The following is a 24,738-nucleotide window of genomic DNA, read 5'->3' as shown; positions in this document are numbered from 1 at the left end:
TGGGCTGAGGTTGCATACCATTTATTGAAGTTCCACTGTTTTCATAGGGATTTAATGGGCATATAGTCTGATCCTTACCATTGCCTGACTGCTGGCAGGGGGTTCTGGTGTGGGATTCCTTCTTGGGGGAGGGGGGGGGCCCTCAGTATTTCGAAATTGGGAGTTGCACCATCCCTTTCTGGGAAACCCTGTAACTTTAACTGATGTGCCACTATCTCCTGTTCCAGATACTTGCCTTTCAACTGGTCCCACTGTAACTCTGATTACTGACATGTGTAGTTGGGGAATGGCATATGCAGCGTTTTTACTGTGTTCCATCCCTATTTAATTTAAATAGTACTGTTATTGTTTTGCATCACTTAATTTTACTGTGTTTACTAAAGTGAAAAGTAGCTCCTTGAGTGTGTTACCAAATGTGTATGTATAGATTTTGTTTTTGCCTACTGAGTACTAGTATTGACTTTTAATAAATTTCTGCTCTTTATTAAATAGTATATTTGGATACATCTGTGTACACATTCAATGACTTGTCCCCTTCATTTGATGTTAACTGTTCCTGCCATCAAAACCCTGATCTAAGCTTGACGGCTCGGCCTATGCTACCCATGGAGATTATGGTTAGACCAAAGCTCACAAAGGTCCACTTTTTTGGTTTCCCCTAAAACCACCAGTTCTGCTTCTGAAAATCTCTCGCAACATTATCTAAGACTGCAGTAAATCTCTATCCAACACAGTGCAAGGGAAACGGATTAACAGTCTGTGCCAATGTATTGGCTGGTAAAGGGCTGTTGGTCCAAAGTCCTGTCCAAAAACAAAACTAGGGTCACCAGTGTCCACCCAGGATAGTGTTGACCAAAAAGCTCCGTTCTGGGGATTTGAATGCCCCTGCACACTTGCTTCATGAGGCTTGACTTCCTTTTGTGTCATCGGGCTTCATTCAGCCTGCAGTCCTTATCTTGGATGTCTTGATAGTGTGATCGGAGTGCACACTGCAGATCAGGATAGAGGTGTCGCTAGATTTCTCTAGGTGCTTGGCTGTGGGTTAGGAGTGCTTATTGCAAGCCAGGAAAGTGATGGTTTGCTGGTGGTCTGTGCGTGTCTTGGTGATGTGAGGTAATTTGTGCCATTAGAAGAAAGGAACTCTTAGAATGGATAGGGCAGCAATATGCAGGGAATGGCATCACTGCAGACCATGTAGGGCCACAGTGTCATAAGTAGGCGGAAATTGACCAGGCAAGTCAATAGATCCACACTGTCAACATATGTCAATTCATGCTTTATAGAACTAGCTTGAAAACCATGCAAACACAATTTTGACACCCAACCTAGAAATCATTCCAAATAGTGTAAAAGTGTAATTTATGTGAAAAAAGCAAACCATCTGTCAACCCCACCTTTCCCCAGCTTGGCGGTCCATTCATTCCCTTTTGGTGGGTATATACCTGTTGATAAATTGGGTGAATCCTTTTTGGCTCATAACGCCCCCTGTGCCCTGCAGCCTTGTTCCTTCCCTGGAATGACAGTCCCAATAATCTGACAAATACTTCATACCTGCTTCGTTGCTTCGTTGTGGTTTCATTCCTTAGATCCTGCCCATAGCTAAGGATCACTGGCGTGGATCCATACCTAGTAAGAGGGTTGAGATGCAGCAAATGAATGAGTATTGTTGGCCTGCCCCATCACACCCGATTCCCAACCCCATTTTCTTCACTGTCAGAATGCCTCTTCCTGCACCCTTCGCATCTACTTCCTAGCTAAGGGGTATTTTTCCAAGCTTCGTGTGGGATACTTAAAGAATTCACACTCAGCTTTTTATCTTTTCTGCTCCTCATCTTATCAACCTCTCTGTGAAGAAGGCCCTGGCTGATTTTAGCATCAGTGGAAACCGAAGTTATGGAGATGCTTCAATCCAGGTGAGGGGATTTTATATCCATTTTGCCATGTGGCTGGAGTTCAATTTGTGAGGGGTTTAAAGCTCGTTGGAGGCACAACTAGGGATTCTCCACCTAGCCTAATGTCTGACAAACGCTGTTACTTTGCACCGGTGGGCAAAGGAGCCAGCAGGCCTACTGGGCACAACATCGGAGCACGTTAGTGAGGTTTGATATGGCTCTCGGCGTGCCAACTATCATACTTATGAGAGTGAAATGAGTGCCAGGGGATCTCCTCTCATGCGGCCCCTTTTGTGTACCCAAGGTTCATGCGTCCCTAAGCCCTCTGCTTATGGTGATAAGGCCAGTCCCCAGACTGTCTTCATCTTCCAATTCACAGATCCTTGTTGCACACTGGGTACAAAGTAAATGTTTCAGAGGGAGAAAGTGAAGAAGAAATGTTTAGCCGGGGTAAATCGCGAAATATCTATGTGCAGGAGTCAGTGGTAGGAGAGCAGGAGGCAACCATGCTGTTTTGACATTTCCACAGATTGCACCTAGTTTTGCTTTCCCGCACTCAGGCCACATGTGCAATAGCCATTGGCTAGTGTGAATTGACTTGTGGCGAGTAAGAAATGGTGTGCTGTGGGAAATTGAGAGGGCAAGTGCCTTTATATAACCTGGCTAGTTGCTTGCAACTTGTCATTTCTGCCACTGCCCCCACCAGCTCTACTCTGCGTTTGTCTACTCCCCTGTGCTCCGGGACTAACTGATTCCTTTCTACAATCTCTTCCCACCTTAAACTATATACCCTCCCCGCACGGCTCCTACTCCCACACTATTGCCACCACAGGCATATGAATCAAGCTGTGACTAAATCATTCTTGTGCAAAATAAAGGTATCGGTATATAGGAAGGAGCCTGGAGAACATGTTTGTGATCGTGGAAAGCCCTTCTTGAAAGTGGAGAAGGGTGCGCAAATGAAATCTGGCTAATTCGTCCCCTCAGAGTTATACCCTTCTGTGAATTCCACCATGCCTGTTATAACTCTTGAATACTGGCTGAACCAGGGCTGAATAAGATAACTTATTGGTTTTTACATTACCCGTGACATACTTGAGCCATATGCTTCTTTTTTCATGAACATTTAAAAAACCTTTCTTTTGATGATTGTTACTGAAAACAGACTAACAACAGTGGATGTGTTTTTTTTTTTTTCGTTACTAGCCCCATTCTCCATTTCTGAATTGCCAATACAGTGTTAATGTAACAAAAAAGTGTTGACTCTTGTTTGGTGCGTATTTAATTTCTGTTTTTTTTTCACCTTGTTTAGGGCCGAAGCATGTAATAATAAGATTTGTGGTTAAATTCTTCCCACCGGACCATACTCAGCTGCAAGAGGAATTGACAAGGTAAGTAGTCACCGTCCTCCACCTTCCCAACCCCCTTTTATTTTTTAGAAAATGGGTGGAATGTTTGATGCAATGGTTTGGTGGTAATGTTGCTTCCTCTTTATGTAGCTTGTCTAAACTAGGGTGGTTAAGAATGCATAAATGTGTTTTTATCTGTCCTTTCCTAGTAAATTAACAGTTCGCTGTGAATTATGTATTAAATTGCCACTGACCAATAATACCTGAAGTGAGCAATAGGAGACTGACTATACTTTTTGTAAATCTGTATCCAATATTAAAGCAAATAACGATGGGTGGGGGGTCCTGGGAGTCCCTCTGCCAGACATTAGTCCTGGTTACAAGAGCCTTTCCCCAAGTCTTTAGCTCTCTAACTTTCACAGAGGTGACATATCCGAAACATATCTTTGTCCTGCTCTGGGGCAGTCCAGCACCGAAATGCTAGGCAATTCTCCTCTGAACAAATAGCAACCCCAGACATGTGTTTCGGTCTGGTTGTACCTCATCAGTAGGGTGGAGCAGTGCCTCTCTAAGAATAGTGAGCAAGGGGTCCACGTCTAGATTCCCCTAGTAACTTGAAGGATATAACGTCATGGCCATATAGTGGGTGCCACTATGTTGCGGTCCTTGCACGGGATGCCAGTGTCTGCATTCAAGGCATGCAGGGTTTGCCGAGCTCTGTAGCTGCTGACTGATTCTCCACCCAGCCGCTCTATCGCACATTGCAGTACAACGCTAGCCTAGCAGTTTCAGATAAATGTGTTTCAAAATCTGAGCCTTTGTTTTCTCTCGTTTTGTTTTCATGTGTTGTCTAGCTCTGCTGCTTTCCTTCCTTGCCTCTGCTTACCTGTTCCCTTCCCCCGCCCTCCTGGTCCTTACTGACTCCCTTGCTCGATTTTCCTTTGTTTTGTAGACCAGGCCCTCTTACCCTCTGTTTGGCTGTTCTCCTCATACCCATATTGGAGTCATCTGATATCTCTGGCTTGAGTCCCAGAGCAGCACAACTAGAAACATTGCCTCCGACATGTTTTTTGCACTGTCTTTGCACCACTTAAATGGTGAGGAGCAGTTGAATGTGGCTCAGTCAGCGAATCTCCCTCACAGCCCAACATGTGTGGGGCGCTTGAGGGACTTCTGTGCTAGTATGTAATAAAGCTGTGATCTGGGCTCGAGCAAAGGATTCTGGTCTCAACAATAGAGGCAGACCAGTATGCGGTTCCAGCGAGAACCATACCTTGATAGACACCCAGAAGGTGTAAACTGTTCATGAGTTGCTCATTTTTTCAGGAGGAAATAAAACAAGCTTGCCTCATGTCAAAGAGTAGTTAATTAGCGTTTCCAAGGTTCATCATCAATGAGTTGTTGCTGCAACTGCAGGACAGTTAAGGTCCATTAGGTGTGGTGGAATATAACCATGTTCTTCTGTGCTCCATGAAGTATTTGGACACATTCTCTCTTCTGGATCAGCATCCCGACTAGTGCTCTATTTTGAGGTAATTGTAAAGCATTATGTAACCGGCCTTCTAGCACTCTCCGAGATGTTTTTTGCCAGATGCTTCAGACCCTACCGGAAATCTCTTGATTGAAAGGTTGTCTTCCTTGGCCAAAAATCTCCTTTCTTTACACTTTGCTGCTAAGTGTCTGGCTATCAGAAAAACATTCTCTTCAGTAAATTGTGCCAATTCCAACATTCACATCCAGTTATCTAATCCCTGAGATCTAGTGTGGCATCCACATATATTATAGCTCCTAGTTTATGAACAATGTTGTTAGAATTGTCTAGTTTGTTGTCCATTTACACTATAGTGAGGTCATTCTTTTGTGGCATTTTCCATCAGAGCATGCTTAAGAGATGCAGCAAAGTTTTGGTGCCAGCCAGATGTGCCCTCTTGGGGAGCTCTGCATTTTAGGGGAGTCTGTGTTGCTTTTCATTGTGGATTCCTAGCTATACGTGAGGTTTTCAAATTATGTTCATCTGATGCGAGTTTGGATGTGGCTCCAGTATTTGGGAGTTTGGAATCCTTCTGTTATTTATCTGTGAAGCCACAATGTTTCCCTTGATCTACCGATTTAATAATGCATATTCTCAAAGTTTGAATTTCTGCTACTTCAGACCACCTGGATTGTCTCAGTCTTTCTTTATCTTGTTGAACTCTTTGCCTGTTACTTATAATTTCTTTCCTATCGCGTAAGTTGGAATTTATGGGTATTTGGCAATCACTTCCGAGGCATTATTGCATTGGTTCTAAAATGGCTTCATCCAGGGAGCTTCTGGTCCAATCCTAGCTTCTCCAGACGTGATTTTCTTTACCAGAAATCCTGAATGCCTTCCCTCCCCTATTTCCAATTTCCCACCACCCTGACTATGCTCCTTTCTACCACAATGTCAATCCACCATTTGTATTACACCTCTCTGCATCTGGCTACCGCACTCCTAAAATCTTGGCCCACTGAGCACCTGGGTGTGGTGCTTGAAAGTCAACAATGCGGCAAGTGCTGCATTGCCATGTTGTTTTTGAGTATAAGCACATTGTAGTTTTCTTTAGGTTGGATGAAGAGGTGGTCATCTGCAGTTCCATTTTACTCATTCTCAGTCATCCAGCGAACCACTGACATTATTCATGGTTCTCTAGTCTTCTCCATTGTTAACCATCCTACACAAGACAAAGGTCTGCCTAAACCCCTCTAAACCTTTCTCTTAGGCTAGTGCAGTCTATGAACATGGACAAAAGGGCCACGTCTTCACTAACTGAGATTTTAAATGTGTGGACAATGCATGCCAATGTTTCCTTTCCCAAAGCAATTTCTAATAACTTACTTTCTTTAATAATTACAAATTAGAAGGGGATTTATTTTGGTGGACATGGACCTGTTAGAACGTTTGTGGCATGTTAGGGATTTGCAATGTTCTCAGTGTAACTGATTTCCCCTCTTGGCTTCACAATGCAATGTTGATGTTCATGGTGATTTGAGGGTATGGTTGGTGCAATGGGTTTTGTTGAATCGTTCTGCACTCTTTTGCATGGTTCATCATGCTTCTAACTCTTGCAAGTGCACCAAGTTTAAGAGATTTAGACTGACGATTTCTTGTTTGAGTGGAGTGTAGCCCAATCTATAAGAAATTGCCTTTTAATAAACTGGGCCTTTGTGTTGTCATACCGAGAGGTGTCGTCGGACTAAGTAATGCCATGTTCGAGGGTTTTTATTAAAATATAAGAAAATGCATATTTAGACCTATCGCTATAAGGCAAGTTCAGTGCCTAACAAAACTAAAAGTAACGGTGCTCGGTAAGGTCCAAAAGAAATTGCTTTTAGTCCAAATCCTAATAGCTAACTGGCCCTACCACTTAGTAAGAATGAACAAACGAAGGAGGCCGCAGCAATAGCCTCGGTCCTTGGCTTCTGCCTGGCCCAACACTTGAATCTCTTTTCCATGAAGATGATTTAAAAAGTTTGTCAAGTTCTGGATCTCTTCCCACAAAGTTCATGAATTTCTTGTAGCACAGTCCTCTGCTTTTCTGCAGGTTCTATATGCCAAGTGTTTAAGTCTTTACATAAAATCCATATGGTTTCTTTTTCTCAGGAAAGACAAGGTTTTCTTAACACAATACCACCATTTCTTACTTGGCGAGTGACTGTGTCCTTGTCTTGTTTTTAAACAGTGGAAACGTCCAGGGTCGCTCTCCTCCCGGTTCTGTTCACTAGGTTTCATGTTTCCCAGACTCCCCAAAGTCATCTTGTAGGGTGTCTGCCCCTATGGGTTTTTCGTGCTCCCATAACATTTGTGGCTTCTCCAGCCTTGACCGTTAGTATCTCTTTATTTCCCACGGCTTAGCAGGGCCTTGGTAGGGTATTTGCTCGTTCGGCTTTTCTTGGCTTCCGTAACCCTTGTCTTTTCCAACCTTTATCAATGGTTGCCCCTCTCAACGTTATGTCTTTGGGAGCGCTCGCTTCCCTTACGCTGCTTTGCTATGTGGCTTACTTATGTGGAGCTTAAGGGTCCGACCAGTGTGGTGCGGTCTGGTTTTGGTGTCAGTTCACTGGTCTCAGGCCCCAGGGAAGGTGAGGAAAGGGAGAATGCCTCTGAGGAGGTAGAGCTGAATGTGGGCCTTCTTGGGTCTGTGATATGAGGTGAGAAGGAGAGAGAGGAGTCGAAGATGACTCCCAGGATTTTTGCCACACAAGAGGGTGGGGGGAGGGGACACAAGGAGGGTGGCAGAGATTAGGGTGGAAGGAAGGGCCAGGAGTTCTAATGAGAAGGATCTTGGTCTCAGTGGCATTCAGACAGAGATCGGCAGTGCACCATGCCTGAATAGAAATCAGACATTCAGGAATGAGAGAGGAAGGAGGGGAGATAGAGGAGGGGACCTTAAAAGAAAGCTGTGTCATGGGCATAACACTGCAAATGAGGAGAGAAGGTGGAGATGAAGTGGGCAAGAGGGGCAAGGTAAAAGTTGAAAAGCCACAGTGAGAGAATAGAGCCCTGAGGAACGCCGCAGGTAGAGGGCGAGGTAGGAGAGAAAAGGGTCCATTTGAACCGGGGAGGGCCGATTCGTAAGGAACGCAGTTAAGCAAGCCAGTGCCCTGTCCGTGATGCCCAGTGTATCGCAGAGATAATGTGGTTTTGATGAACAGTTAACAGATTAGAGAGCAAGTAGTCACGGGTGTTCAGAAGAGCAGTTTCTGTGCTTCTGGCTGCTCTGAAGCTGTACTGGTGGTCATGGAGACAGCCGACAGCTTGTGTGGTGGGCTGCATGGGAGATGGCCAACTTCTCCAATAGTTTGCCCAAGAAGGGGGTAGTGGAAATATGGCGGTAGTTAGTCAGACAGGAAGGGACCACAGATGGCTTTTTTAGGAGGGGGTGCACAGGGGAGTGCTTGAGAGGTAGAAGAAAGGAGCCAGTGGCAAAAGAGTGATTGCCAAATTCGGCCAAAGAGGGAGCGAGGGCGGCAATATTGTCCTTGATAGTTCTAGAGGAGCGGGGAAACGCCTGTTTAGAGGAGACTTTCATAGAGCAAACGGTCTTGGTGACCTCATCCTGTGCTATGGATGAGGAGGAGGGAGGGACAGAGAGGGGCCAATGGAGGCCTGAGATCAAGTGGACAGAGTGAGGAGGAGAGCGAGGACAGGATGTCTGGACTTTTTGTTGTGAAGTGGGAAGCCAAGGTCGTGCAGAGGTCCTGGAAAGGAAGAGAAGTAGAGACTACAGTAGGATTGGCAAGTTCCTTGCAGATTTTGAAAAGTTCAGCCATGTTATTGGTGACCCCCGAGATGCGGGCTTGGATGTGGGCCTGCTTCTTTGACTGGATGGAGAATCTGTAATGCCTTTGGAGCGGGTGGCATGCCAGTTTGTCAGAGGATGCACGAGAAGCCAACCATTTCTGTTCTGCTTTTTGGCAAGGCTAGATCAGAATTGTACCAACTGTTGCATTTGGAGGCAGGCTTCAGGGGTCCTATAGATGGTAACAAGAGTGATCAATAGGGTGCGGGAGATGCAAAGCTTGCAGACAAGTCATTCGAAGGGGGACCTGGTGGATTCCCATTTATTTCCTTTGGGGCATACTTCATCGAATGGGTGGTGGTGGGGGTCCCAGGCCCCATGCTCTCCCCAGTCCCATCCTCTATCGAAAAATATGGGATTTGTCCACACTTCGTAGATTAAATGTCATCAATATAATGCAGTGAAATCTCTTTGCAAATTGTGCCATGCAATTGTGTAAATGTAAACTGGTTCCCGATCATACCAAAACTTGAAATCAATATTAAAGATGTGGGATTCATTTCTTTCCATCCAGGATGGAAATCCTGTACTTAAAATGATTGCAATGCCAAAGTTGCAGTCCCCCGCATACAGGTCCCCCTCGCATCCCTTGCCTGCTGTCTGTGAAACCCCTTTATTGTAAATCCAGGAGGCAGCGAAAGAAACGCTGCAATGATGCGTTTCGCACCAATTCGTTCCTTGATCACATCATGAACAGTGCTCCCCAACACAGATTATAAACGCACTGCAGTCCCCTTTCAGTTTCCATATTTTGGGCCTACAACATGAATTCTAATAGTGTGTTTAACAGAGGCCATATTTGAATGTGTCTATGCAAGTTAGCTAGTCAGTAATGAAATAGTACTCTTGCAGAAGGTTGAGCAAGAGAAACACTGATGCAAGTGACACACATATAGCGCATATAAAGTCCAAGTGCCCATAAATGTACAATATACGAACGTACCATACTTGCACGATGTAATCGAAAACTATTGCTGATGAAATCCGACATATTTAAAATACTACACACTAGTAAAAATGAATAATCCAATGTTAAAGTGCACAAAAGACTTTTCTTGGCTTTGCCATGAAGTCTACAAGAATCCATAATTGTTCCTGCAAACGACATACACGAAGTATGCAATACTACTTGAATATACAATTTAATAATGTGACCCAATAGAAAAGTGCTGAGTGCAGGAACCCACCTATAGGACAGACATAAAAGATAACGTGCAAACTGCTTAGTATAATTCAAACCAGTCAAAGAATGAAGATGTACCAACATTGAAAGTAAAACCATTACAAATAAAGTGCAAAGTGCATAATGTAAGCTTTCATTTTTATCACCCCCACATAGCCCGAGGGAATCTACTGGGGGTATTACAAGGTACCTGTCATGTTAAACTACTGCAAAAATATATCAATAGGGAATGAAATGCAAATTGCATGATGCGAGATATAATAAACCACCACAAGATCTCCTGTAAATATATAATGCAGGAAATCCTGAATGTGTGGAATTCCTAAATGGGAGGCCAAAACTGACCCAACTGTCAAAATGTATGCTGTTACAATGAGGTGCATAATGCACTAAAGTCACTGCTACACAGGATTGTATAACCAACAAATAACTACATTCTACACAAGTAGGGCTATCTTGACATGATTATATCAAAAACCCACTGACCAATCAAGCAGACGATGGGTACCAAATATGGAGTGCAATGAATCATGACGCCAAAACATCATAAAAACAACGCTCCTCCACATCTATAAACTACTGTCCTAAAAGTGGGAAAATGTGCAAGTCTGTTAAAAGAAAGTTCCTTCCTCAAAGGAACATGCAAGACAACATAGATGGGGGAAGCACATACAATATAAAAATAAACAGACAAGACAATTAACAAAAATCAAAATGCATTTGTGTAACAAAGTAAACCAATAATTCCAATATCTCAAAAGTCTCACCCACTAGAATGCTTCTATGAAGTTACTCATCACATGGAAACAAAATGAAGTAAGATTAAAAAGTCATCAAAAACAAGTTCTTGTTTCGATTAGATTGTCCTCCGAATCTTTGACATGTAATGTCCGCAGCTGTGTACTTCGGAAGCTTTTTCAGCAGAGGGCGTCCTGCGTCAATGACGTTGTGTCTATGCCCCTCGAAGGCCTTTGTCGAGGGCGACGTCACCAGATGTTATGAATAGGACACACAGCGCCCGTAGCTTCAGTTCTGTTTTTTCCTCAAATGTGTTTGCTTCCAAGACTCTGTGCACCTCGTGTATTCCTCCTGAATAATATCTTCGACCCCTCCGACTCCGCGGTCTGGCTTTAAGACTTGCCGGGATTGCAAGTCTAAGATGTGGATTACGGACCTGCATTGCATTTGTTTGTGGTGCTTGGGCGAGAGTCATGACACAGACGGCTGTTCCAAATGCCAGTCGTTGACTAAGGCCTTGCGGGGGAGCATAAAGGGAAGCTGCATGTAGGAAGGGGATGTCCACCGACGATTCGAGGGGCAACTCTCTGCGTCGGAAGGAATCCCAGGGATCTCGGTCCCGGAGTGGTTCCCGCCATTCGTCGTGCTCGTCTCGGCATTCCAGGAAGCGCCGTCACCGGTCTCCTTCCCCGTCCTTCTCGGAGGATGGCGCCGCGAGGAAAGTCCGACGAAGTCCTAAACTCCGGAGGAGTGGGCAGCCTTCAGGAGATTCTGGCAATTTTCCAATCCCAGGGCACAGTTCCGTCCTCGCCTTCACAAGAAGCCGGCAAGGAACGGTCTTGATCTGTGGCTCGTGTGCCTTCGGGCTCGGGTCCTCGGCACGATTCTCATCAGGAATCTTCGAGGTCCCGTTCGGACAAGGTTCAGGGTGAGCTCCAGAGACGTGCTTCCAGATCTCGGTCCTCGTCCCCGACGAGACCGCAGAAGTCATGTAAGGGCTCGAGGTCGGCATCGACTCCGTCAGTCCCGTTTCCACCAGATACGGATGTCGAAGCTGTGCCTTCACACCAGCCCTCAGCGCCGTTGTCGACGCCAAAGCAGTAGGTGCCTTCAAGGCCTTTCGGCCGGAATTTGCTGATGGAGGTCCCTGGTATGGTGGATCCTCGGAGGAAGGCTACTTCCAAGTCTATGAGGTCTGTTAAGAACTGCAGACACTCTTCTGTCCCAAGGCAGGAGTTTTTCCTCCCTCTGGATGACATCTATGAGGATGAGGAGAGGTTTAGAGTTTGACCCTGTTGAGTCTGATGTGGCTCCTGTCCTTTCCGGGGACAGTCAGTTGGAAGTGTTAGGACAATCTCTTCATGATTCCAGTGGCTTGGACACTTCTCCTGAGGTGGAGTTTGGCAGACCTGAGCCTGGGGCTCATGCCGAGTCGTCCTACAGGAGACTGATGGCCAGGGACATTGAGTATCTTGGTTGGTCTAGTCCTCCTGAAGCTTTTGTTTAGGATGACTTAACGGATATTTTGGATCAAGGTCCGTCCTCTGACCCAGTGTTACCTTTTCATTTGACGCTGCAGAAAAGGGTGGTGGCTGCTTGGCAGACACCGGAATCTCTTCCGGCAGTTAACAAATCATTAACCAAAAAATACCACCCTTCTGGTAGCGACCCCAGCTACCTTTTATCTCACCCCACTCTCGAGAGTTTGGTGGTTCAGGCAGCTACGGCCACCTCTAGGCAGGCAGCGTACCCTACCATCCCTCATGATAGGGATGACAAACACTTCGACGGTTGGGCACACAAAGTGTTTTCTCCGGGGAGTATGGCGCTGAAGTCAGCCCACGCCACTTGTGCCTTAGGAAGATTTTCACACACTCTGTGGAATTGTTTCTCCAGCAGCTGAGCATATTCCCGAGGGGGAAGAAAGGGATGCGTTCCTTGCTCTCGTGCAGTATGGCAAGGATGCCATGTGTGAATCCTTTCAGTCGGGTTTGGCTGCAAGCACCGTTATACGCAGATTTGTGTGGTTGCAGAAGTCAGGTTTTGCTCCGGATGTGCAAGCCCGTCTTTTGAACATGCCCTTTGATGGCGCACATTTGTTTGGCAGCAAGGCTGACGAGAGCCTTGAGAGGTTGCAGACCTCAAAAGCTGCGGCGAAATCTTTGAGCGCAGCTGTGCATCAACCTCCACCTTTCGTCCTAGGGGACAGCAGTGGAGGGGGGAGGTTCTATTCGTTACTACTCCTCCTTTGGTAGTACGAGAGGTGCTGCCAGTCAAAGGGGTCAGCGTAAAAGTACCCGTGGTGATTGGGGAAAAAGGGGTGCCAAAGCCGCTCAGGCAGCTGCCTCTTTGCCTTCAGGCACTGCCACAGCCGCTCCAACACAATCATGAGGCCATGTTCCATTGTTCGCCGTTTGGAGGCAGACTGTCTCAGCATCTCAGAATCATGGCGAGCTATTACTTTGGATGCGTGGGTTCTGGATACAATAGCCCATGGCTACTGCCTTCCCGTCATAAAGTGGCCTCACGACAATCCACCAGGGAATCTCTTTGAAGCTTCCAGATCCGCTCCTTGTGCAGGAAATCTTGACCCTGCTGGAGAAATGTGCTATAGAACTGGTGCCTGTAGCGGAGAAGAACAAGGGATGGTATTCCCCATACTTTGATTCAAAAGAAATACGGGGGATTGAGACCCATCTTGGACTTGCGTTGGTTGAACAAGCTTCTCCGGAAGGACAAGTTCAAGTTAGTCACTCTTTCTCAGGTCCTCCAGGCTCTTCAACTTCAGGATTGGTTGGTGTCTCTGGACCTACAGGATGCTTATTTTCATGTGCCGATTCATCCGAAGCACAGAGTACCTGAGGTTTGCGGCTGGTGACAAACACTTTCAGTTTCGGGTCCTGCCATTCGGATTGACCTCCGCCCGAGGGTCTTCACCAAGCTCATGGTGGTGGTGGTGGCAGCGTATTTCATTCGAGGGGGGGATTCACGTCTACCCCTACCTGGATGACTGGCTGATTCGTGCACATTCTCCCGAGCAAGCGATGGATGATCTCAGTCTCACCTGCGGCTCCCTCTACAAGCTGGGCTTCACCCTCAATTTCAAGAAGTCAAAACTGCCACCTTCCCAACAGCTCATCAGGGCTGTGTTGGAAACTTCCTTCGGGAAGTGCTAGCCTCGCAAGTTGAAGGCTCATCACATTGTGCAGATGGTGGACAAGTTTCAACATGCCCAGTGTCTCCCGGCTTTCAAATTCTTAAGGTTGCTTGTCCTCATGGCATCCTGCATTTTTCCTGGTGCCAGAGGCCACACTGAGGATGTTAGTTATTTATAACATCCTGTGACGTCGCCCTCGACGGAGGCCTTCGAGGGACATCGACCCGACGTCATCGACGCAGGACGCCCTCTGCCAAAAAAGTTTCCCAAGTACACAGCTGTGGACATTACATGCCAAAGATGTGGAATAGGTTGGAGGAACATCCAGTTGAAAGAACGTTACCAGTTGGTAAGTAACTTGTTCTTCTAGTCCGGTACCCAATAACGTATAGAATTCTTCATCGTTGTGTGCCTTGGGGTCCTTGGTTTCATAATTTAAAATAATGTTTTAGTCTCTAACTGGAATAACTTGAATGTCCTGTCACTGCCACGTGGATGATTGGGTACATGAATAATGTCGAAAAAGTTGAAACCTTGCAATTTGCCTTCATGATGTTCATGAGAGTGCTTGGCCATGGGATATGTATAGTCTGCATTATTTAGGGCACAAATATGTTGCAACATGCTAAGTTTGAGTTTAGAAGTGGTACTCGCAAAGTACCATTTATTTGTATGGGCAAGAGTATGTAAACCACAAATTCAGTCTCACAAGTCATCTTATATTTGATGGCTAATGTTGATTCAAAAACTGGATGTTTTTTAGTATCACACAGGGTGGCATAAGTTCAAGCCTTGCATTTCGTGCATTTAAAGAAGCCAATTTCAAATTTGGATAGCCATGTACAAGATATTTTCTGTGAGTTCGTAGTTGGTGAGAAACGAGTTTGTCTTTCACGGAAGGTGTTTTACGGTATGTAACATAAGGGTGGCTAGATAACGTCAAGAAGTTCTTATTGGCTCTAAACACATGCCAGTACTTTTGGACTATTTTACGAATTTGTGGACATTCAGCACAAAAGGTGCGAATCTTATTTGATCTTTCATCAAATTCAGTGTCCACGTGTGTAGACAATCAGCAGCTGGTTACGATTAAGCAATCTCGCTTTGGTATATGCTTTCTCAATGACCTTCGAGTAACCCTGACTATGGAAACTCTTGGCAGTATTTAAACATTCTTTGTGAAAGATCTACTATTCCGCTGGAGTCTGATAAACTCTCTATACCAGTAAGAAGTCCTCAGATGGTCTACCCACCTGACTAGGTTTGGCATTTTGAGAGCAAATTTCATAGCCATCTACCGAGGGATTTCGGAGTAACCAGGTTTCTTGAAGAAAAAAACATTCATTCGTTTTTAACATGGCAACTGTCGACATTTGTCATCAAGTGGAGATTTCCCCTAGCGTTCCAAGAAAGGAATCTCTGTAAATTAACATGGGGCAACACCTTCACTAGAAGAGCTCTTCCCGAGAGACATTCAGTTCCACAGTGCCGAGGTAACTTGGGGCCCAATCCTGTGTGTCTCCATAATTTCCTCTCGGGAGATGCCTCCGTTGAGAATGGGGAAATCTATCTGGATGGTAGACAATTATCCGGTTTCCCCAATATTCCCTATCTCTCTCGATTTTAAGCAGAGTTGGTTCATAGTTCACTATCTCAATATTGAATCCCAGTTTTCTCAACCCAACAGATTGTCCCATTACCAATTCAAGGACCACTCTTTACTTGAGTACTATATTACTCTGATTAATTCTTCCCTTAATGGGGAAGAATATCCTTTCTAAGTCGTAGGTAGACACCAAGGCCAATGCTGGTAACTGACCAAAAATGTTCGGGATATTCCCTTGCTTCAGACAAATTGGCATATCGGCCCCCCAGAGGCTGATTAGCTGTAAAATGTCCAATGTTTTAGATCCCAGAGTTTGTGCAGGTTTTTCTTCAATATCTCTATCAGATTGGTTGTTCTGTACTTCTTGAGATTCCCGCCCCCTAGCACCTCATTAATATCGTCCCCTTCTGTGTGTTATTTGGACCTACAGGTTTTCTATCTTGGCCACTGAAGGGTCCCGGATTTATATGGTTCCGGTCGGTGGGATTCAGAGTTTTTGGGACATAAAGATCTCCCATAGCCTTCAGGGCCAATTTACTGATTTTATTTTAGGTCAGGTGGAGATACTTTCATCAGATGGATTTCAAAATATACATTTCCTGTAGAAGTTGTTTTGCTGATGCAATATTAACTAGTACAGGTTTATTGCTGGGTAACGGGTGCCTGTTTTCTGTAGGGATTGGGTTAATTATAGGGACCTCCTTTTGAGCAAGTTCAGGACTTTGGGATCCCTCTCCAAACTCGGTCTGCTCTGACTTGCCATTAGGATCCTTCCCTGTGGGGGGGGCTTAACTGATCACCTAAAGATGCATCGTTCGTCTGATCAACCATGCCACCCTCCTCCAAATTTTTTGGAGGCACTTCCTTATTCTTATTTATAGCAATTTGCAGAGGAATAGCAATTTCCCCTTCCTTAATAGACTCTTGCTGTATAGTCCGCAGTTCCCCCTTTTCCTCCACAGCATTTATGTCAGGAGTGGCAGTGCCATGATCTAGTGCAGTAATTTCCTTCAAGTTCTTAAGACCCTCTAAACTGTTTACAAATGGCGTGCTTCCCTTTGAAGAGAGGTCCTTTGGAAATACCAAATTCTTAAAGAATGTATTAGTTATTGAATTTATTTTCCTAATTTTTTTTTTTTATTTGTTTCAGGTGCTTTTTACCTATCAGGAACTCTTTTAATTGGGGGGTGGGGGAGTCTTTAGTTAAATCAACAACCTCAGGATTCTTGATTATATTCAGGATCCCCGTTTCGCCGGGAATATTGTCTTGGTCGACTTCTTTACCCAACTGCAAGTCTATGATTATTGCGGATTTAACTGCAACTGAAGGTGCCAAATGGATCAGAGTGCGGTTCTGTTTCTTTGAAAAATCGCAGTTAGACTCTGATTACTCTTTCTTTACCCATATGTCCCAACGGACTAGCCTTGCCACCTATAAAAATCACTGGAAGGAGGAGGGGTAAGGGGATTTGCGGTTTAGATGGAAAATTGTCCTCCCTCATTAGCCTCATTAGTTCTTCACATCTGTCTATGCCAGTAAGCATTTGGGAATGTCATCTTACTTCTGCCCATATGTTGTCATATAAGCTGACGAAGGAGCTAAGCACCATATTTAACGCAGATACTGTTGGTTGTGTAAATCGGATCCTTTCGTCAGCTTCCCTTAATGTATGATGTAAAATTGGGTCACTTATGTTATCATTTGTAGACTCCGGTAATAGGCCCCTTTCCCTTAACCAGTTTTGCTTTGCAGTATATTCATCTATGAAGTTAGTGAGTTCAATGGGGGATCCCATATAAGAGGCATCACAAGTCTGTGGGGCAACGCTCTTTATTTCTGATACTCTAGATTCTAGATTATTCTCAGCCAAGGCTTTATACTCGTATCATCAATATCATTATGGGAGATTTCCTCAACCTCCAGTTTTTTTGCCACTTCAGTTAAGCGTGTATATTCTAAATTAGCCACTGCTAACGATGAGGGCACTGATCTTGTATCCGTACTCGTTGCAGTTCTTTTACCGAAGTAATTGGATATTCTTTTGCTAGGTATTGGTTCTCCTGTTTTATTTTTGTAGAGTTTATGTTTGGGGATGCACAATGGAGGTTTCCTCATTGGAGTTTTGAATAAGCTGTCTACATGGAGTGAGACCTCTGAAATGGCCTGTTTACTAAGGGGGGGATTTCCGCTGTACTTCGTGTCCCAATTTGGGTGTAATCTTAGTGTATGGGTCTGGTACCAAAGCTTTAGGAGGAGCGGGTACCAGAGTCTTTTTAATATCTATTGTTACTGCATGCTTGCCGTCCTTGCCATCGGGAACCTGTAGAGTGGACTTAGTTCCATGCAAGGCTTCTGAGGAATTGGTTTTATGTTCACCCCTCGGGAAGATGGGCATGGTGGTTCCAAACAGAGGGTAATTAAGCCCATATGAGTTAAGTGCCCCCTCCTCCCTATATTCTTTTCTACTAGGGGTAAACTCCCCAATTTCCTCAGACCCTTCCCCCAGGTGCCTAGCTAGGGTAGCCGCTAATCGGTCTTCTTGGGAGGCAATAGAAACAATTTATTTCCCCTTATATGTGCAGGAATTAGCATTTAACTCCGAGGGGGTCCATCCTGATTTTATATTTTTTGTCATCTTATCTTGGGAGTATACTTGTGCCTGAATGGTGGCCGGCCCTTTAAGAGTATCCCCCAAATAAGAATTAGACTCAGCAATTCCATCTTTGGCTCAGTCCTTTCTCCACTTACTAAAGCATTCTTGGGTGCCTTGTCCACACAGGAATCCATTAAAATAGAGCCCCCTAAACACCTCTGGAGCTCAATAGTAGCCTCCATAGCTGTCTGTTTTACCTAATGTTTTAGTAAAGTACAGGGCGGGGTATCAGTTCTTCAAAACACCAGAATAGCGCATAACTTTTTGCCCAGAAGCCAGTAACCTACTCTAAGTTTTGCCTATACAATGCTAAATCAATAAAAACAAATCTAAATTTCAGATAATTATATTTTAAAACGTCCACAATCAAAATACTGAGTCAATACTTTACACACAAGCCACAGATCAGATAGATAGTCCTGGGAAGCAGGATTCAGTAGTTTATAATCATAAAACGATGGAGAATAGAATCGCAGCCCCCAGAATCTGTATACACACTGTATAATACGGCTGAGAATCCTCAGAGGAGAGCTCCTCCAAAGGTATCCAGATGCAGCTCCACTTTCCAGGATTAGAATTGCGAGTTTCCCAAAGTTTCCCAAAGTCACAATCAAAGGGAGTCTGACTCCCCCCGCTCACCCTGTAACTTTAATTCCACTGGGAAGGTGTAGCAAAGAGAATAAATATTCCTTTTAAACTTGAGACTCTTAAATTAATAGTCTACAGTTGATAATCTCAGTGGGTGCAGAAAAGTGAGATTTTAGAATCGTCCGATTTAGTCAATCACCACTAGATCAGCAGAGGGCACGTTAAACAGATGGTCTACGAAGCACGTTGCAGTCTTAAGTGCAGAAACTAACACTTTTCAGTAATTCCAGAAAGGTAGGAAGGTAAGTCGGACAAATTACTTACAGGCTATTAGTGTACGTAGCTCACACTGTCAGTTGCAGGCAGAGTGCGCCTCCCGCCAAAGAGCAAAACAGCGGCTCCAGCCCTTTACGTTCCAGGGCTTAACGCCGCAAGGGGAGTAGCTCAGTGCTTTCATCCTTATAGAAAAGTGGGCGGGCCAGACGCTGGCCCATTCTGGAGCCGTGAAGAGTGCTAGCAAGCTGTATTACAGCACCCAACTACAGCATTTCAAGTCATCAGCTGATTATGAAGCTTTAGCAGCACCACCCCATATTGAGGTTGGCATATGACAGAGGAATGATGGTACCCATGCCGTTGCCCTCCAGTTGTCTAAAATTGGTCTCATTAAAAAGAAATAAATTGTTATTTAAACAAATGGTATTCATTTGCATGACCATCTCGGGTATGTTAAGAAATTCAGAGACCTGCGTTTCAAAAAATGTTTACCTGCCTGCATGATCACATTTTGGTCAATGGATGTGTACAAAGACACAACATTCAAGGTGGCCAGCATAAGAACTTCGTCCCAAGGGATCTTGTTGATATGTCTAAGAAAATCTTTAGTATCTTTCACATAAGATAGTAGTGTAGATGCATAGAAGATCAAAGTTTCATTAATGAAATGGGACATATTCTCAAGTAACGATCCTGCTAGGGTTAAAAATGGGTCTACCTGGTGGCTTTTTGAGGGAATTATGAATCTTTGGCAAGAAATAAAGGGTGGGGATTACATGGTGTGCTGGTGACAAATGTACAGTCATCCTCATCATGGAGACCAATATTTTTCCATCTGGAGAGAAGTATTCCAAGTTCATCCATTCTCTGTAAGCTTTGTTTTACAGCTTTGGTCTCTTAATTGTCTTTTAGCTTTAGACACGACAGGTAATCTTGATGGTTCAAAAGAACAATATTCAAGCCTTTAAACAATGGTTTGATGACTACCTAAGATAATTGTCGTAATTAAGATGACATGACATCCGCTATGACTATTCGCCCTCAGTTTCTCTAAATTAGCTATGACTAGACCTGGAAGGCCTGCCGACAACTACCCGTAAGAGGTGGGTTGCACCTGGGTTTGCACTTACATTTACTGTTGATGGGCCATTCGGGACCATTATTTGTCCATGCGATTGATTTCGGCCATTTCAGTAGTATCATCCAATAAAACTATCAATTCTGTTAGAGTAGGTAAATCCGATAGTTCCGTTAATTCTACATGCTGGTTTCTGTGTTGGGATTCATGAAATATTTTTTTTCATTTAACTTTGTTCATGAAACAGTCAAAATTCAATTTGGTCTGGACATAATCCTAGTGAGTAGAAGGCCAGAAATGTAGGAACAATTTCAGTAGCTGCACTTCATTATTCAATAGGGGTACATGACGCAGGCCACCTACAGCAACAGATAAGGTAAGTGTGGTGTGAGTGTTAAGCACAGTCATTACTCTACTACAGTAAATCCATACCACTCTTATTTCCTATTTTCTAGCCTAATGGTGTGTTGTAGCCATTTTGGCACTCACTGTAAGGGTGTCAGATAAGTCATACTCTAGCTGGAGCCTAAATAAGCCATACTTCACTCCCAAACTGTTGGTATAGCCTTGTTATAGTCCCCTGCTGCGCTCGGTTATAACTGTGCTGCTCTCTATCATTAGCCATTGTGTTCCTCACCATAGCTAATTCATATTGAACATTGCCTTGCCCCATAACTAGCCATCGTAAGATATGGGCAGGAAGCACAACCATTACTGTGCTCCGGAAACCCAGCCACTCTTAAACTACTAATACTACTATGTAAACAGTGCTAACATATTTAGCCTCTGAGTTGAATTGTGCTACCCTCCATAGTCAGCCATTGTAATACCCTTCATAGTTAACCCTTGTACTGAATTGTGGACGGAAATGTGTTGCACCTGCATGTATAATAGGGGGCAAACATCATGCAGGGTTTAGATGTATTTTGCGGGAAACTCAATGTGTTACTCCTAAATGTATTTTGGGAGCAAGAAATGTGTTATAATAGACATATTGGGAAGTTTAGCAATGTCTTATTTGGATAGAATTGTGAAGATTCGCCATGCGTCACATCTACATAGATTTGTGAGGATTTCCCTCGCTTCACATTTAGATAGAATTGTCACGATTAGCCATGTGTCCCATTGTTATTAGCTACCTAGAAGAACGTTGAGAGCACCAAATGTAACAGCCACCCTGCACCTGCTCCCCTCCTACACACCTCCCTCGTACTACACACGCCCATGGGCTAGCCAAATTACACACGCACACCCCCAACCTAACAAACACTTGCATACAAACACTTGCATACAGACACAAGCCAGTGCGCAGAACCATAACCTTAATAACCAGCCAACTTCTATATAAAATACACAAACACACACCCAAAATAACAAACCTTCACATACAACCAAGTCATTGGGCCTCACCCATACGTATACAACAAGATAGTTCACACAATTAACCCATCTGTAACCCAACACATACAATAGTGTCTCCTGGTTCTGGACCTATCCTATCCCTCTACCCTCACTAACCAACCCCATCTTCTCTCTTGCAGAGTCTCATGAGCACCTGGAGACTATCCCTGGGTTGTAGCGGTGCGCGGTAGAAGTCTACATAACATAACTAGTGGGTGGCTAGATTAACCACTTGCGTATCGCAGGTGCCATTTATTTTCTGCTGTGTCATAGTGTGGCCCTCTCCTGAGATGAAATAGGAGTTTCCTTTGCCGCGCTTTCCTCTACAGGTTTTCTTTGTGTGGATTGATTTGTTACTCTTCCACGGCCTCTCTCGTTTCTGTGTTTTGTTATCTTGACAGAAGAAGCCTAATTTCCTCTAAAAAATTAGTCTGGTAACTGGTTCATCTGGTTCATCATTTTCGCTATTAGAAATGTCTGATTCAGTTGAAGATGATGCTTTTTTGGCCTGATCTACTGAGATATTAACTTTGGAGAAGGGAGGTAATGACTGTAAATGATCAAATCTCTTGAAAAAGTTTGATATTCACATAGTTTTGTGCCAGCTTGAGTTTCTGTGATATCCTATAATTTCACTTCGATCCCCTCTATACAATTCAAAATTGCCATACAATCAGATTTGGCATATAACGAGCAAGGTGAGGAATCTCGCTGAGCATTAGTCGGTAGCCTGGCCCCATTCTTCGAACATTTCAGCATCTTGTTTTTTGAATGCGGGAGTAATCATAATCCTCAAGCCATGGGGAATTCTGCCCACATCCAAATCATTTTGCAATGAATGTTCTTCCCATCAGTTGCTGGTCTCCCTTTTCTGATCGTTTTCAAGATCTTTGAAAAGCGCTATTTACATATTGTCTGGGGCAACCCCCAGTTATTGGCACTGGAGAATGTATATTGGCAATTGTTTTTTTAATCAAAAATTGATACGGCCTGTATCCTACAAGCAGCTTTCTTAGATGTCTGCATTTTACTGGAATAGCAAAACCTGCAATCCGAAAACCATCCACCTGTGTGTGATTAAACACAGATAAACACTATGGGTGTGGGACCCAACAAGCTACAAGTAAAATAGTAATCCAAAACAGACAAGCGAAAAATGCACTCCCCAATCATGCACTGGGCAGCACATCCTGCGATGCAGAACTTGCCGCTGAACAGGCAAGAGCACGCTCACATTGTCCTTCCAGCTTAGTTATGGTGGATTTAAAAAGGTTTGGAAAAAACTTTCACCTGAAAAGTAGGATAGTCCATTTCAGCAAAGTCGCATATTCCACAACTTCACCTAGTAGCCATTGCTTGAAGTTCACATCCAGGTCTGAGCCACAACAGCAAGGCATTGTGGGTTTGCAAATTAGCCCATTTGCATACCTTTTCTCCAGGGTATTGTCCTGGTCTTAGAGGGCAGTGCTACTCAACTAGCACTGCACTTCAAGAGACAATTTCCTGCCTTGCTGTTGTGGCTCAGTACTGGAGGTGAGCTTCCAGCAATGGCTACTAGAATGTTTGTGTGTGTGTATGTATGTATGTATGTATGTATGTATGTATGTATGTATGTATGTGTATATATATATATATATCTCCCCTTGAAGTAACGGCACTTGAGGGGAGGCCCTTTGAGGTGTCCTCAGAGGTTCTAGCTCTACCTCTTATTCCTTTTAAGAGGTACAGCAAAGTTTTCTGGAATGGAGGCTCAGCAAAGCCTGCAGGAGTGGTACAGCCTGTCCTGGTGACCTTACAATGAGGGGTCAGGGAAACCATTATATACTGATTGATCCTGAAAGTGTTAGGGAGGAGAAGGGTTCAGGAACCACCTCTTGACACCCATAGCAGACAGTTGAGAACTCTTGTTTGAGCCTTTCATTTCCCTTTGAGACTGTTCTGTATGTTAGATTTTCCCAAACACTATCTAGACACACGAGGAGTGACCATTCTGCCAATTCTAGTTTGTGTAGATCCAGCCTCTTTTTTTGGCCATCCTGTGATAATGCACTCCTAATCAAAATCACCCTCTTGTATCAAGGCAAGCTTAGGTCTGGCTGGTATGTTGATCAGTCACATCCTGTCAAATTCAACTAAAGTCAAGCATCCTACTGCAGGAGCCAAGAAAGTAGTGCTGGTGACAGCAAGTCTCATGGCGACAGGGAAGGACCGAAGGACTGTGATGCTTTAGAATGAGAGTCTGTTTTGATTATGATCTTTTGATTTTCCCACAACATTGCTTTACTGCAACCGAATCCCTGAGCACATTTGTGTTTAAAGACCCATGAACTTTAAGAACTTGATGTTGAGTTGTCAGTTGATCCCTTGGCCGTGATAGAATGCATACGCCGGACTATTAACGTTGTTATGAAACATCTGAATGAGGAGGATTATGATTAGGAATTTACTTGAAACACCTGCCCAGACAGTGTGGTTTAATTTGAGGCATACATTGTTCATACTACTGCCACTATTGAAAGCAGAATGTATAGTAAGCTGAGACCAACCAAATGTCTTCTGGCTGCCAGTATTCATCCTAGTAATTTGATATCCATATAGTGGATTTTCTTGGGGTGGGACGCAAATGTAGTAGGGAAGAGGTGGTGAAGGTACTATCTAAAGATACCGTCACACCTTTCTGTAACCATGGATGCCGTTTGACTATCCTTAAAGTAGGAATATAGATTACTACAGACGTTGAATTATTGAACTCAGTTTCCTTTTTTCTTACAAGTAGCGCACATGTATGACTGATCAGAGCAGTGTCAATAAACCAGTAGTTATGTTTGTTCCTTAATACATACTCAGGCCATTCCAAAACATTATTTTAGATTCTTGAAGAACATTGTAATTTATTGACGGTGAACTAAAAGGCCATTTCATTGATACTTGCTGCCCTCATGTTTATCAACTGTACCTCGTGTAACTAGTGCCCAGTTGCCTGTAGGCTCATGCACGCTTTACAAATGCAAAAATAAAATAAAATCCATGTCCCAGTAAAGTTAGATCTGTTACCATAAACAACCTTAATTGACTTATTCCAAAACCCAATGGCTTCTTTAAATACATCAAGTATAAGATGTGCAAACTTGGCCTGAAAAATTATTGTACAAGATCACAATACTGCAAAAGATCATGACTTTGATCAGTTGTCAGACTACTCACATTATCCTATACCCATGCCAAATGCTCTTTAAAGAAAGCACAATCTGGTATTGAAGTGTAAGCATGATGGAACATCTGGCAGCTATAAGGAAAGGTTACATTTGTTCACACGTTGCAGAATATTTTGCCAGTCTACATGCCAGTGAACTGGAGATTATGAAATACTTTATCCATGCACAGCAGGGGTGTGTTGGATACCACACTGCATTCGTGTGATAACAAAATGTGTTCTGCAGAATTTATTTTATTGGTTACTTGTAATTCGCACTACGCAGCAGAATTGTTTTTTAA

The 24,738-nt window shown here is 44.0% G+C and overlaps 1 protein-coding gene across 9 annotated transcripts in view; it reads left to right on the top strand.

Moving 5' to 3' along the window:
- FARP1 (FERM, ARH/RhoGEF and pleckstrin domain protein 1) overlaps positions 1–24,738 on the top strand; it is a 1,178,254-nt gene that overhangs the window by 532,217 nt on the left and 621,299 nt on the right. For all 9 annotated transcript variants that reach the window (XM_069640745.1, XM_069640749.1, XM_069640747.1 and 6 more), the window contains exon 5: positions 3,205–3,283. In XM_069640745.1, coding sequence (XP_069496846.1) covers positions 3,205–3,283 — 79 coding nt within the window. The remainder of the gene's footprint in view (positions 1–3,204; positions 3,284–24,738) is intronic.

Source organism: Ambystoma mexicanum, chromosome 7q (assembly GCF_040938575.1).
Source record: "Ambystoma mexicanum isolate Mex_15411 chromosome 7q, UKY_AmexF1_1, whole genome shotgun sequence".
Lineage (NCBI taxonomy): Eukaryota > Metazoa > Chordata > Amphibia > Caudata > Ambystomatidae > Ambystoma > Ambystoma mexicanum.
The sequence above is the reverse complement of the archived record's forward strand: the minus strand, read 5'-3'. Positions and strand labels throughout refer to the sequence as shown.